Source organism: Saimiri boliviensis, chromosome 5 (genome assembly GCF_048565385.1).
Source record: "Saimiri boliviensis isolate mSaiBol1 chromosome 5, mSaiBol1.pri, whole genome shotgun sequence".
Lineage (NCBI taxonomy): Eukaryota > Metazoa > Chordata > Mammalia > Primates > Cebidae > Saimiri > Saimiri boliviensis.
Genome location: NC_133453.1, coordinates 133,843,093 through 133,858,780, shown reverse-complemented (window position 1 = coordinate 133,858,780; position 15,688 = coordinate 133,843,093). Strand labels below are relative to the sequence as shown.

The following is a 15,688-nucleotide window of genomic DNA, read 5'->3' as shown; positions in this document are numbered from 1 at the left end:
CTGCTGGATGAGGACATCCTGGAATTTTGCTGGTAGGGATCCCTACCTTCTCCCCCACATTACCAGTTGATTGGGCCGTGAAGGCCCCAGGCTCCTTCCTGCACCGAGGAGTCCGAGCTCTGGGCGTGTGTGTGTGGCAGAATGGGGACTGCTATGAGGAGGGAGGGAGAGAGGGTGCCAGGGTCTGACAGGCCCCTTGAACCCCAGGTGAAGGATGCAGGGGGCTCCATGACCATCCACACATTCGGCGCCTACTTTGGGCTCACAGTGACCCGGATCCTCTACCGACGCAACCTAGAGCAGAGCAAGGAGAGAGAGAGTTCTGTGTACCAGTCGGACCTCTTTGCCATGATTGGTGAGAACTGCCATGATGACTGAGGGCCACCATGATGGGTGAAGGTGGCGGCCATGATCAGACCTGATCCCCACATGGTATGGTGGTGGGTGGCTGCCAGTTCTCTTTGGGGGAAGGGCAGACAGAGGTTGCCTGTAGATACTTCTAGAATCCCACATGACTGTCCCTCTTCCCCAAGGAGCTGAAAGAAGTTGGTCACTCATCTTGTATTTCCCCTACAATGTCCCAATGCAGACACAGCGGTAACCAGGAACTGCTCACTCCATCCCTGGGCTAGGGCAGGATGTGCATTTCCACTTCCTGTGTCCATTCATTCCAGAGAACACACTGACCACACCTGTTCTGGTCTCTCAAAACCCAGCCCTGCCCTCCAGGAGCTCCTGACAGTGTAGTGAAAGAGACAGCAGTGCCACCCGGAGGATCTCCCTTCGGCGGAGAAAAGATTCTCCCTCTTGGTGCTGTGGGAACAGGGTGGGGACAGGGGTCAGGGTGGACTTCCTGGTGCAGATAGCTGGGTGTGGGGGTCATCTCCAGAGCTAAAAGACAGGACGCCTGCCTGAGCCGTGGGCCTACCTAATGCCTCTCCCCCCCGGGCCTGTCGGCCCTGTCTGGTCTGACCAGGCACCCTCTTCCTGTGGATGTACTGGCCCAGCTTCAACTCAGCCATATCCTACCACGGCGACAGCCAGCACCGAGCTGCCATCAATACCTACTGCTCCTTGGCAGCCTGCGTGCTTACCTCAGTGGCAACATCCAGTGCCCTGCACAAGAAGGGCAAGCTGGACATGGTGAGCATGAGGGCATTGGGGGTGTGGCTGAGTGCCTGGGCCTGGAAGGTGCCATCACCATGGCCTGCCCACAGCTCCGAGGGGATTATCACACCCATCTTGCAGATGAGGCTGGGAGAGAAATGATTCATTTTGAGCACATGGGCAGTTTTCAGCAGCACCCAGAGTGAGAGTCTTGGAGGTCTGGCTGTTTCAATGGCTCTTACTCCTCATCATCTTGCTCATAACCCAGGTGCTGATTTTATTCTGGGCTGAACAGTGCATCTGGCCTGCCCAGCAGAGTTGCTGGGGGTGCGTCCCCTCTGCCAGGCTCTGAACCTCCAGACACCGGCCTTCAGCCTGCTGTTTTATTTTTTAGAGATGGGGTCTCACTCTGTCACCCAGGCTGGAGTGCAGTGACACAATTATAGCTCACTGTAGCCCCAAATCCTAGACTCAAGCGATTCTCCTACCTCAACTCCTGAATAGCTAGGTACAGGCATGCACCACCACACCTGATCAATTTTTAAAAATATTTTGTAGAGACAAGATCCACTATGGTTGCCCAGGCTGGTCTCAAATGTCTGGCCTCGAGTGATCCTCCCGCCTCAGCCTCCTAAGGTACCTGGATCACAGGCTTGAGCCACTGTGCCCAGCCAGGCTTCCTACAGTCACCACACCTGCCCCATCCCATGCACTCAGAGAGGCAGCCCCTGTAATGCTTTGTCCACTGAACTGGGCAAGTTTTGGGGAGTGTCATGTTGCAGAATGTCCCTCATATCACATGGCAGCTATTTTTGTCATTCGTAGGAGGGGCCAAATTCCATAGAATTTGGCAGATTTTTCCATGAAAAATAAGGACACTCTTTATCTTCTAACGTTTCTTTCTTTTTTTTTTTTTTTTTTTTTTTTTTTTTTAGATGGAGTCTTGCTCTGTCACCCAGGCTGGAGTACAGTGGCATGATCTCAGTTCACTGCAACCTCCGTCTCTTGGGTTTAAGCAATTCTCCTGTCCCAGTTTCCTGACTAGCTCGGACTACAGGCACAGGCCACCACATCCAACTAATTTTTGTATTTTTAGTAGAGCTAGGGTTTCACTATCTTGGTCAGGCTAGTCTCCAACTCCTGACCTCAGGTGATCCACCCGCCTCGGAAGTTGGGATTACAGGCATGAGCCACGGTGCCCCACGTAGGTTATAATCTGACACAAGCATCTTGACATGGCATATGTGTGCCAAGACACTGTCAGGAGTATCCATTATTTGGCAACACTGTCACCATGCAGAGAGGTGTGGACTCGGGTACCTGGGGAAGAGTCAGACACACTGACTGGCACACCTGTGTGTATCCACACCCACCTGCAGGGAGGGACATGGAATAGGGTCAAGGATGGGGACTCTGGGGCCACAAGGCCTGGAACAAGACACCGTTCTGCCTCTTGCTAGCTCTGTGTTCTTGGACAAGCCACTTAACCCCCCTCACCTCTGTTTCCTCATCTGCAAATGTTGCAAGGTAACTGTCCGCACCTTGCAGACTTGTAGCAATGGAAAGAGCTAAGCTCCACAGCCAGCAGCATGGTACCCGGGACAGGTTAGCACTCAGACAGCAGCAGCCAGCGCGTGCAAATGTCTTACCCATAGGCACTTGACGTGGACTTGCAGGCTTGGCACGAACATTCAGAAACGCTAGTCTGGCACAAAGGTATACATGGCGCACATAAAACAATGGTGAAGCTGGTGTCGGGGCTCACTGGCAGGTGCACCAGCATGTGGAAAATGCCCAGACTTGCTAAGGGGGATGGGTGGCGTGTGCAGAGGGACGGACACGGGGCAGCAGCAGCAAGCCCAGGCGGGCGCTGGAGTTCTCTGCATGCTCCTGGCTTGCTGTGGTCAACTCCGAGCCATCCCTGGCTTCCAGGCCCAGGCTGCACCCCTCCCCCGCAGCCAGTGAGTGAGCCCCTCCAGGCCCGGTGCTCCAGGAAAGCACCGAGTTCCTGCCCGTTCTGCCTGCCCTGTCCAGGTGCACATCCAGAATGCCACACTCGCGGGAGGAGTGGCCGTGGGTACCGCTGCTGAGATGATGCTTATGCCTTACGGCGCCCTCATTGTCGGCTTCCTCTGTGGCATCTTCTCCACCCTAGGTTTCGTATACCTGACCGTAAGTGCCCAAGCAAGGGGCTGGGGGCTGGAGAACGCTGAGGTCTTTGTGTTCCTGGCAGCGAGCCGAGGGTTCCTCGGGAGGGGGCTGAGGGCTAGAGAACCCTGAGTCTCTGAGTATTTGAGGGTCTGCCCCACACCCTTGCTGCAGCCCCCGGCCTGAGCAGCACCTGCTTCTCCTCTCCAGCCATTCCTGGAGTCCCGGCTGCAGATCCAGGACACGTGTGGCATTAACAACCTGCACGGCATTCCTGGCATCATAGGCGGCATCGTGGGTGCCGTGACGGCGGCCTCTGCCACCCCGGAAGTCTACGGAGAAGAAGGGTAAGTGTGGCGGAGGCGTGGCCGGGTGGAGCATCCCCTTTCCTTCTCCATCCCTTCCTCCTGCTGTTCCTCTGGGACCCTACTGTGTCTCTCTCCCTTTCCTTCGCTGCTCTGGACCAACTGTTTAATGGGCCGCTCTCCCCAGCCTCTGTGACTTCCCAGAAGTCTTAGAGACCAACCAATATGTCCGGTGTTCCCATGCTGTGAATCGGAAGGCTGAGGCCTGTGGTACCCGCTCAGATTTTTGGGGTGGAGCAAGCGGTTACTTGGCTTCCCCATGGGGCCCTGACCTGTCCCCTGTCTCCACCCCAGGCTTGTCCATTCCTTTGACTTTCAAGGTTCGAAGGCGAACTGGACCCCAAGAACACAGGGAAAGTTCCAGATTTATGGTCTCTTGGTGACCCTGGGCATGGCCCTGATGGGCGGCATCATTGTGGGTGAGCAGGAGTGGCTGGGCCAGAGAATGGAGGCTGCTGTGGGGCTCCCCGGGTGGGGAACCAAATGGTAGGCAGTACAGGTCAGCCGGGAGCCCCCAGGAATTCCTGAGCTCTGCACTTCTGGCTACGGGACTGGGGAGATTTGGACCTCAGCCCAAGGGCCCCAGGAGGATTCTCCCAGCTGAGAGAAATGGCCGGGGTGGGCAGAGAGAAAGCATTTCCTGACATCCTGTGATCTCCAACTTTCTGTAGGACTTATTTTGCGATTACCATTCTGGGGACAACCTTCAGATGAGAACTGCTTTGAGGATGCGGTCTACTGGGAGGTGAGCTCTATGGACTTGTCCCCCTGAAGGAGGCCAGAGGCGTTCCCTTCCCACCTCCACCTGCATCAGCTGGGCTGGGGCCTGGGGAGCCAGATACCAGGGTGGGGATCAGACCCTACATCACCCCACCTCATCGGGGAAGGCTATATCTCAAGGAGTTGAAGACTCTTCCCTCCTCTTCCCTCTAGACCCCAGGGCTTGGAGTGGGTGGTGTGTACCTCTCTTTCTGCAACCCTGGGGTCGAGGGGTGACAGAAGCAAGCTCAGGGCTGCAGCTGGAGCTTACTCTTGTCCCTAAAGACTCAGCTTTATTCTAGCGCAGTGGTCCCATGGTATGGTGGCCAGCACTATCAGCACTGAAAACTGGTTAGAAGAGCCGATTTTCACTGGGTGCAGTAACTCACGACTAATCCCCACACTGGGAGGCTGAAGCAGGAGGACGGCTGGAGCCAAAGGGTTTGAGACTAGCCTCAGCAACATAGGGAGACCCACTCTCTACAAAAAAAGTAGAAAAATTAGCCAGATGTAGTGGCATGCGTCTGTAGTCCCAGTTACTCTGGAGGCTGAGGCAGGAGAATCATTTGAGTCCAGGAGGTGGAGGCTAAAGTGAGCTATGATGGTGCCACTGCACTCTGGCCTGGGCAGAAGAGCAAGACCCTATAAGAAAGAAAGAAAGAAAGAAGAGTCTGGGCATAGTGGCTCATGCTTGTAATCCCAACACTTTGGGAGGCCGAGGTGGGTGGATCATGAGGTCAGAAGTTCGAGACCAGTCTGACTAACAGGGTGAAACCCCATCTCTACTAAAAATACAACAATCAGTCAGGTGTGGTGGCGTGTGCCTATAATCCCAGCTACTCAGGAGGCTGAGGCAGGAGAATCTCTTGAACTGGGAAGGTCAAGGTTGCAGAGTCGAGATCACGCCACTGCACTCCAGCCTTTAACAGAGTTAGACTCTGTCTCAAAAAAAAAAAAAAAAAAAAAAAAAAAAAGAGAGAGAGAGAGAGAAGACAGCCAGCCTGGGCTGGCAATCACAGTGCAGTGCTCAGCTTCCATCTCCATAAGAACCACCTGGAAACCTTCCCAGACACCACCCCAGAGGTTCCGATTCAGTAGGGCCTGCAAGTGACAAGCTCCCAGGTGATTCTGATACAGAAACTGAATTCTGGACTGCGTGTGGAGGCTCATGCCTATAATCCCAGCACTTTGAAAGGCCAAAGCAGGCAAATCCCTTGAGATCAGGAGTTCGAGACCAGCCTGGCCAACACAGTGAAACCCCATCTCTACTAAAAATACAAAAATTAGCCAGGCTCAGTGTCTCATGCCTGTAATCACAGCTACCCAGGAGGCTGAGGCAGGAGAAATGCTTGAACCCCAGGGAGTGGAGGTTGTAGTGGGCCAATATCTGGCCACTGCACTTTAGCCTGGGCAACAGAGCCAGACTCTGTCTCAAAAAAAAAAAAAAAAAGAAAAAGAAAAAGAAAAACAGAGCTGTGCAACACTCCATCACTTCCAGCAGCTTGAGAAACGTTGTAGATTTGAAAGTGGCAGAATGAACTCAGTTTCCTTAAGAACATTCGGCAGTCTGGGCTCTCTGTGACTTCAGGCCAGCCTCTCCCCATGAATCATGATTGGACGTGCCTACCTGCCACTGGATGAGGGAGGATGGCAGGACTCCCCTCATGCCTCCTGCACTGTCCCCTCATGACATGTGTGAGGACCTGCCTGTGTCTATAGCTCCTAGGACAAGGGACCAATACCAGAGGTTTTCAGGGTAAATTTAATATCTACCATAAACTAATTTCATGCACATAATGAATGTCTCTTAAATTCCTAAAAATTTTGTAAATTAAAAATGACTAGATGTTCATTAAAGAAAATCCAGAAATAGAGAAAAACAGAAATCTCATCACCCTATATCAAGCAATATTAATATTTTCTAGTATATTTCCTTCCTTTTCTTTGCACAGATTTTTCTTACACAGTTGAGATTCTCTTTCTCCTTAGCTATCATAAGGATTGTTCTGTGTTATTACATTCCCAATAAACTTTTTCTCACAGCATAATTATTTCTAGTCTATATCTAATAGTTAGAACTTAAACTATTTTAGACACCACAATTAGAAACCACACAGATTTTACACTAATGAAATACGTCAGAAATGTTATCAGTTCCCCCAAATAGAAGTTCCCTCTTGGTTCTGTTTTGATCTTTATAATTTATTCCAAGTTCACACCTCTCAGCTCTGTACACCTTGAGCAGGACAGCTGTTCCCCAGTAACCTCTCGGGATTGGTTGCAGGATCCCTCACTGGTATGCTCAAGCCCCTGATAGAAATTGGCATAGTATTTGCATATAAGCCTACATATCTTCTCCCATATGTTTTATGTAATCTCTAGATTATCTAACACAATGTAAATGTCGTCTTATTTGTATTTTTTCTTGTTGTATTGTCATTTTTTGTTGCTTTTTCTGAATATTTTCAACCTGTGGTAGGTGTAACCCACTGATACAAAACCCATGGGTATGGTGGGCTGGCTGTACCTGGTTGGGAATAATGAATTCCGTGCCAATGGAAGGAACAGCATCAGGCCATCCCTGAGCCCCTGGGGGGTTTACCTTGGAAGTGAGGTGGCTTCTCAGAGGATGGGGAATGGACCAACGTTCCCCAGGAGGCAAGGCAGGGCTGACCTGCCCCACCCACACTCCACCTCTCTACCCACTTCTGGCCTTCCTTGCACCTTCCCAATCCCCGTTTCGGACCTGCCTTTAGTTGAAAGAGCTTGCCATACTGCCTCTTACCTGACATCTGGCCCTTACTCCTACTCATCTTTTAAAAGTGGATTCAGTACAACTTCTCAGCATCCCCAGGCTGGGTTATAAGCCTCTCGTGTGCAATTACAACTCTTACTGTCTCTGGGTATTTCACGGGAATGCCTCACCATTGCTCTCGTGGGGCAAGGACCCCATCTCATCTGTGCCACGCCCCAGGACCCAGGACAGTGCCTAGTATGGGGTAGGGGCAGGACGCCGGTGTCGAAGGACCACCTTGCTCTCTGTGGCATGTGATCTGCACAGCAATCACAAGGTGGCGCTCGCCACACACCATTTGCAGTTCCAGGATATTCTAGTTGCCAGGGACACCCTGCCTGGCCTGGGACAGGGCCCTAGGAGTCGCATCCTCTCTCTGCAGATTCCTGAAGGGAACAGCACTGTCTACATCCCTGAGGACCCCACCTTCAAGCCCTCAGCATCCTCAGTGCCCTCGGTATCCATGACATCCCCACTACCCATGGCTTCCTCGGTACCCTTGGTACCCTAGGGGCCCAGGGCCCCCTGAGGAGCAGGTGAGCATGGGCTTGGTCTGCGGGGATGACAGGGAGGTTCTCCCAGTGGGGGTCCAGCTCTCAGAATCAGATGCTCCCGGTAAAAAGGCAAAAAGCAAACATCGAGAAATGAGGGCTCCCGCCCCTCCTGCCTGGGTGTAGTGAGCACACTGGGTTGGCAGGGGAACTTCTGAGTCAGACAACACACATCCAGGACAGATGCAGAACATCCAAAGGCATGAGGGCCTGGGAGGCACAGGGAAGGAGACCTGGGGCACACTTGGCTGTGTGACTGTGCCTGCTGGCTGTGACTTTGAAGATCTGCTCACCGTAGAGGCTGAGCCTCGATTTCCTCATCTATAAAAGGTCTGGCTGTATTCAGCTGCACAGCTCAGATGAGACTCACCCTCCCCTCCTTCCTTCCATCAACTCACACTTTGCCTCCTCTGTGGAAGGCACCAAGCCCATACTCATGGCTTCCACATCTCACCTTCCCAAGATCTCTGCACGGCAAGTAGGAAGACTGCCCTCTTTCTAATAGATGAGGAAACTGAGGCTCAGGGAAGTTCAGGTTCCTCAAGATCACACAACCAGCAAGTGGAGAAGCTGGGGTCCTTGCTGGTCATTGTTACTGTTATTGTTATTTTACTTCCTTGGAGGCCGGAGCTTGGAAATAACTGGGTCTGGGGCAAGAGGCTGAGCAAAGCGGCAAGAGAAGACGTTAGGGTGCCAGAAAAGAGGATGGGGGGGGCTCTGCCCCATTGCCTTGAATCTCCACCCCATCCAGAAAAGAAAATCGTTCCCAAGAGGCTGCAGCAGGGCCCAGCAGTGACCCACTGATCTTGGCTGTCTCCCTGTAGTGTGCAGACTGCCCCAGGGCTCCAGCGGAGCTGGTGCTGACCTACCTGGAGAAAAACAGCAAGAAAGCAGCACCCCCACCACTGGCCTGGCCCCACGAGCCTCCATCCCACCCCTCCCCTTCATCCCAGGGAGTCTGCCTGAGAATGGAGGAGAAGCTACAAAGTGGGTGTCCAAGCCAGGTTCTGGCTGTAAAAGTTCTGCTTCTGTCCTGGGTCTTGACCACGTTTGAGAAACATGGGCTCAGAGTGGGGCTGGGGCCTGGGGGTGAACCTGAGCTCTTCCAGGAAACAACTTAGTGCAGTCACCACCTGTGAGGCTCTTCTACCCTCACCTGTACCACAGCCAGCATCTCCTGTGCTCCCTGGGTCCCCCAGACTGCTCTGTGTCATGTAGGTGGTAGCCTCCAGGAATAAACATTCTTGATGTCCTTTGTAAAGTGGGTGTGAATGCTCCAGTGGGGACAGTTTGAGAGAGAAAAGGACCCCAGAGACCTGCTTCTGCCCCAGCCCTTACCTGCATCCAAAGATACCACCTACACTGCAAGAAAAACCATCCCAGACTGAAGAGGCAAAACCCGGGTGCTGGAGCCTCCTTCAACCTGGGGCACACAGCAGGGCTCAGCTCTGGGCTGGGATCTTGCTTCAGGGCCCCTCCATTACCTACTCCAGAAACAGCCCTTAAGAAAGCTGGCATCCCTGTGGGGCCCTCCATGTGGTCCTGCTCTGGGCAGTAACTGCCATGCAGAAAAAGGTGGGGTTGAAAAGGGAGTTGCCTCTGATATCCAGTCGGTGTGAATCAGCCTTAGGTTTCCTGCCTCCAGACACTGTTCTCCTGCCTCATTCCTCTGCGCACCCCTCTCCAGAAAGACATGATCCCAGAAATCTTTATGGGAGACAGAGGGACTCTGGGGCTCCCTTAGGCCCAACTCCTCCTCCCCATCCCTTCCATTCTTCCTCTCTGCCAAGCCAGCCTTCTTCTCCCTGGACAGTGAGGGAAGACTTGAAGAGGGTGGATCTCCCAGGCCCATCAGCACCCTGGGCAGAGTAATACATACTTCCTGCCTTCAGGGGCTCACAGTCTAGCTGGGGGACAGACCTGATGCACAGAGTCCACTCTGAACTCTGACAGGTATGGCTGGACAGTCTGTGCCCAGTTGGCTTCCCAAAGCAGGGTCACCTGAGCAGGGTTCTGGAGGGTGAATAGGAGTTTACTAGAAGGATGGCAAAGGAACAGCATGGACACAAACCCATGGGTAGGTCTGCTACCGGCTAGAAGAGAGGTGACGCAAAAGTGTGCCAGCTGGAGAATAAGGCATGGAATCCGGATCTTTCGTGGAGCAAAGACTCCTGGGAAGAAGAGGTGAGGGAAGAGGGAGGAGGTCTCTCAGCCTCAACTCCGCCCTCCCCACCCCCTTGCAATTCACACACACACACACACACAGACACACACACACACACACACACGGTTGCATGCCTCTCTCCAGTGTACGGGGTGGGGGGGAGGGGAAGGAAGGAGCTGAAATGCAATCTATTCATGTTCCCTCGATGTAACACCCCTCATTTTCCATGCTGGGTAAAGACAAAAACCCTTTACAACCTGTTTCTGGAACTTGTCAGCAGCTGCCAAGAGGAGCATGTTAATTAAACATCGGCAAAGATGGAAGCCGGAGGCCCCGGCTCTAATTGGACAGTTTGCTTCACCGGATTGAAAAACATTGTGACAAAGGAGGAGGTGCGCGGCGCTCGGCAGGGGTGCGGCGTGGCAGGGAGGGGAGCTGTGGTTTTGATTTCAGCTGATCCGAACCCCAGCCTCCCTCCCCCAGCGAAGCCGCCTGGCCCAGCCCCACACATCCACTAAGGGACTGGGAGGGGCCCACAGTATGAGTGGATGTGGGGTGGTGTGGGAGGAAGGTGGGGGACTGTTGGTGGGGTTCCTGAAGCCCACCTCCCACTGCCCCCCACCCCAATCCTGGCCTCAGCCAGGCCAGCAGTATTGGGCCCACCTCAGGGCCAGGCTTTTAGGGCTGTGAGGCTCACCCCTCCTCCTGATCAGGTGACCTGGGTCCTGGGGGCTACCTAGGGAGGGCAGGGGCCCAGTGAAGGTTTCCAGCTCCCTCATGGCAAGGGGGAGGTGGCACTGGGAGCCTATGCTCAGCACATCTGTTACCGGTTCAGGGTAGCTGTCCAGGTTCTTGGCGTTTTGAACAAAGAACTGGATGAAATGCATAAAGCAAGGCAGCCAGAGCAAAAGTACACTCCACGGGGTAGGAGCAGGCTCCAACAGACAGCTAAGCCTGGACCACAGAATTTTCTGGGGTTTAAATACCCTCCAGGTGTTTCCCATTGGTTTGCTCTTTGCAAACAACGTAGTGGCCACAAACACTCTGATTGGTTGCAGGAGGGGACGATTAGGCCTCCTACAATCTGATTGGTTGCAGAAGGGGCGGAGTAGGCTCATGACCAGTCTGATTGGTTGTGGGAGGGGATCAATCAGAGGTACTTTAATTTCTAACGGTCAGGCAGCGACTGCCATGCAGAAAAAGGCGGGGTTGAAAAGGGAGTTGCCTCTGATAACCAGTCAGCATGCATCAGCCTTAGGTTTCCTGCCTCCACCCTATTCTCCTGCCTCATTTTCCCCAAGAGACATGATCCCCAGAAATCTTTATGGGAGACAGGGAGACTCACGGTCTTTCTTCTGTAAATGCTTCACACTGACTTGAGGCGCAGTCTTACCTGTTGGGGATCTCAGAACTCCCGCTCTGATCTATCCAGTGGAGACAGTCAGAGTAGTTTCTTGATAGCCGAGGTGCTGTCTTTATTTGGAGCTGGCTGGAAAGCTTGTCACATGATCATCTGAAACTCGATGCTCTCTAGGTGAGAGGAAATGAATTTGGTTAAAAGATTCAGTGGGAACTTGGGCGGGTGGATACCTCTGCTGTCAGGAACGTTTGCTATGGGAATGAATCACAACATTCTGCTAAATCACTGCAAAGGAAGTGATTCCAATCATTTGACAGAAAGCAATTAAACTGAAAAAATAAATAAATAAAAACATGTCTGCCATTATCCAGCCTACAGTAACTACACAACAGAAACACCAAGGAAAGTTGGTAGGCATTTACTTGTGTTTTGGCTGCCTTCTAAACAGGCACTTCAGGCTCCTGGTCCAGGGCTTTGAGTATCACAGACTTGATCCTTGAAAGATGTACCCAACTATCTAATCCTAGTACCTTGACCATACAAGCCGTAGCCAGTACCACTGAAAACGTTACCCTCCATTGGGGTTGCGATTGTTGAGCAGGTGACCCCTCCTTCCGTGTTTTAACAACTACCTTATCCCTCAGCCTAATCTCGGGTTGCTGATTAGTTCCTAGTATGGGGAGCCTTTGAGCTCTAAACTTTTGTAAAACCTGAAATTGTCCTAGGTTAACTAGGTATTTTACTAAACCAGCTGTTTCTGGATCAGTAATCAGATCATTAGTTAAGAATGGCCTTATAGGTTATATTAATTTTTGCTCTAGGGGTATTAAGGATCCTTAAGAGGGCTATGGGTGCTGACCCAAGTTTTTGATATTTCCCGACATAGTTTAGTTAATGCTCACTTTAGAGTTTGGTTGGCCCTTTCTGCTTTCCTGGAGGATTGAGGCCTCCACGCTGAATGTAAATAGTATTGGATTCCAAGAGCCTTGGCCACCCCTTGAGTTATTTGGGAGATAAACGATGTGTCATTATCACTTTGAAGACTCTGAGGTAACCCAAACAGGGGGATTATTTCTTTGAAGAGAAGCTTTATAACCTCACTAGCCTTCTCTGTTCTGGTAGGGTAAGCTGCGACCCAACCAGTAAAGGTATCTATTAGCACTAACAAAAACTTGTATCCTCTGCCAGCTGGCATATGGTTGATGTCTAAGTGCCGGTCGTCCATTGGTAAGTTCCCCTCCTTTGGACTGGTTCTATTAGAGTAGCCATTTTGTTTCCTGGGCTGTCAAGTGCACACAGTGAGCAGGCTTGACAGACCTGCTTAAGCACCGAAGCTGAGTCAGGCCCAGTGACGAGCCTGTTAAGCGTGGCCAGGGTGGCACCTTTCCCCATAAGGAAGGAGTCATGCAGGGTTTTTATAATTCTCCACTGGGCTGTTTGAGGGAGATGTATTTTTGATGCCACATACCACCGGGATCCTTGTTTTTGCCTCCCTTGCTCCTTTACTAAGTGTTCTTCCTGTAGTGTATTCTCAGGTTCTACTGGGAAATCACAGAAAGGAAGCAGTGCTAGGATCTGTCAGGATTACACCTACACCCTGAGGCCTGCAGCTTTGGCTTCTCTATCAGCGCTTCTGTTCCCTTGCGCTATAGGGGTTAGTACCTTTGAGGCCCCCTACAGTGGATTATAGCTGCAGCCTTTGGCAGGTGTATTGCTTCCAATAGCTGAAGAATTTGGGGCCCATGGTTTATGGGGGAGTGTTTGCCAGCTAGTGATCCCCTTTCTTTCTAGATTGGAGCATGAGCGTGAACCACAAGAAATGGGTATTTAGAATCTGTATAGATGTTAAGCTTGTTCTTTTGTCTCAGCATTAATGCTCAGGTAGGAGCAATGATTTCAGCCTTTTGTGCTGATGTGCCAGAGGCAGTGGCTGGGCTTTAAGAATGGCATTGACTATTGCATACCCAGCTCAGTGCTCTCCATGTCACATAGAACTGCCATCTGCGAGCCAGTCCTCAGAATCTGGGAGAGGCTGATCTTTTAAATGATCTAACATATGTGTGTGCAATGATTTGCTCACAGGAATGATCAGTTATTGGATATCAGTGAAGCTGGATTAGAAGGGTTACAGGTTTTAAGGGTTACATCCGGATTGTCTAGGAGCATGGCCTGGCATTTGGTTAACCTTTCCCCCATCATCCAAACGTGCCTCTTTATCTCTAAGACTGACTTTACCTGATGGAGGGGTTAGAACTTACAGTAGTTGGCCCAGGGTGATTTTAGCGGCTTCCTCCACTAACATAGTGGTAGCTTCTGTTCCCCTCAGGCAACCTGGCCATCCTGAGGCCACTCTCTCTAACTTCTTTGAAAAGTAGGTATTTGGTTTGTGTTCTAATCCGAATTTCTGGGCTAGGTAGCACTCCCACAGCTATGCCCTTATTCTCTGCTACATACAAGGGAAGGGCTTAGTTAGGTCTGGGGTGCCAAGAGCTGGCGCCTGGGTAAGGGCCTATTTTAGCTTGGCAAAGAGTTCTGTCATTTCCGGGTCCATTCATTCCCTCATTTTCAGGCCTCTTTATTGTTTAATAGGGGCTTTGCTATGAGCCCCTAAATTTGGTACCCATATTCCACAAAACCTGGCCATTCCCCAAAAAGAAGGAAGCTGCTGCTTGGTGGGGTGCGGGTGGAGGGCAAACCACAGATGGCTTGCACTCATTCTGAGAGTATTTGTCAGGTTCCAGGTGTCAAGACATACTCGAAATAGTGGAGCTGTTAGCGGGTGATCTGAGCCTTCTTTCGGACACTTTGTATCCCCTGTCAGCCAAGAAATGTAAGGTTTTAATAGTGTTTTGGTCAGAAGCCTCTTGGATTGGGCTACACATGAGATCATCCGCATACTGCCGTGTGCTCCCATCCTCCCATTGCAGACCCTCAGATCCCTCTCTAAGGCTCAGGCAAATAAGTGGGGGCCATTCTGAAAGCCCTGGGGGAGCGGTGGCCAAGTGTATTGCTGTTATTCTCTGGTATTAGGATTTTCTCAAAGGCAAAAATGTACTGGGACTCTGGGGCCAGAGGAATGAAGAAGAAAGCATCTTTTAGGTATAGAACTGAGAACCATGCTGCATCCCCTGGCCCTGAGCCAGGAGGGTATATGGATCCACCATCAATGGGTGGACAAAGATTACAGCCTCGTTAACTATTCTGAGATCCTGAACTAGCCGGTAGTCCCCCCAAAAGCTTTAGAATGAGTAAGATGGGGGTGTTTCGGCCGGGCGTGGTGGCTCAAGCCTGTAATCCCAGCACTTTGGGAGGCCGAGGGGGGTGGATCACGAGGTCGAGAGATCGAGACCATCCTGGTCAATATGGTGAAACCCCATCTCTACTAAAAATACAAAAAACTAGCTGGGCATGGTGGCGCGTACCTGTAATCTCAGCTACTTAGGAGGCTGAGAGAGGAGAATTGCCTGAACCCAGGAGGCGGAGGTTGCGGTGAGCCGAGATTGCGCCATTGCACTCCAGCCTGGGTAACAAGAGCAAAACTCCGTCTCAAAAAAAAAAAAAAAAAAAAGATGGGAGTGTTTCAGGGAGAATTGCAGGGCCTTAAGAGCCCGTGGGCAAGTAATACCTCAACTGAGGGTGCTAGGCCTTTTCTTGCTTCCAGCTTAATTGGGTAGTTTTCAATTGGGAAAACAACTGGGGTCTTTAAGCCATATTCTGACTGGCACTGCTGTTTTGGCCTTCCCTGGTTTCCCAGTATACCACGCTAGCAGGCTAAGCTGTTTATTAATATGGTCTGGGACACTGTCCGTATTTTTGGCTATTAGCAATTTCACCAGGTGACGCTTAAATTGTAGTAGTGCCCCTATTTTACCCATAGTATAACAGGGGGACTGGGCATCTTGGAACTGCTAGAAATCCCAGTTGGAAGATTTGTATCTCAAATGGACAAATCAAAAGAGGAGGAAACGATCTTGTTTGTGGCTTTCCTTCCATTCCCATAATACTCGTGGAGCAGGAAGAAAGTTTTCCTGTATGAGCAGTAAGGACAGAGTAATTTGCCCCTGCATAAAAAAGAAACTGAAATCGGGTGTCCATGACATCCAGAGTTACCTGGGGCTTCTCAGTAGTGGTTACAGTGTTCCTGGACAGCGGCAGTGAGGAGGGCCTCGGGCCCCCTCAGTCTTCATCTGACTCCTCCTTGTGCACAGCTAGAGCTCTGCTTAACAGAGCCCTTCAGTGGGAGCAGGGGCAGTCAATCCTCCAGCGCCAGGGGTTGTAATTGGTGTTCTTATATTTTCAGCAGGGGCCTGCGGGGAGGGGGGATTAGCACAGTCCTCTGCCTGACGCCCAGCTTTCTTGCACTTGAAGCAAGAGTCCTTTCTGGCATCATCCTCATGGCCTTCGGGTTTCCCTTGGATGCTTTTTGGGCATTTGGGGCAT

The 15,688-nt window shown here is 51.6% G+C and overlaps 1 protein-coding gene across 4 annotated transcripts in view; it reads left to right on the top strand.

Annotated features, from left to right (window-relative positions):
* Window positions 1–8,985, top strand: part of RHCG (Rh family C glycoprotein) — a 28,192-nt gene extending 19,207 nt beyond the window's left edge. Inside the window, exons 4-11 of one of the 4 annotated variants that reach the window (XM_010349780.3) lie at window positions 208–355; window positions 977–1,143; window positions 3,142–3,279; window positions 3,466–3,602; window positions 3,915–4,039; window positions 4,292–4,365; window positions 7,556–7,709; window positions 8,549–8,985. In XM_010349780.3, coding sequence (XP_010348082.1) covers window positions 208–355; window positions 977–1,143; window positions 3,142–3,279; window positions 3,466–3,602; window positions 3,915–4,039; window positions 4,292–4,365; window positions 7,556–7,684 — 918 coding nt within the window. In that variant the 3' untranslated portion in view covers window positions 7,685–7,709; window positions 8,549–8,985. The other 3 variants (XM_039480056.2, XM_074400005.1, XM_010349790.3) reach the window with 3 other exon arrangements.
* Window positions 8,986–15,688: the final 6,703 nt, after the last annotated feature.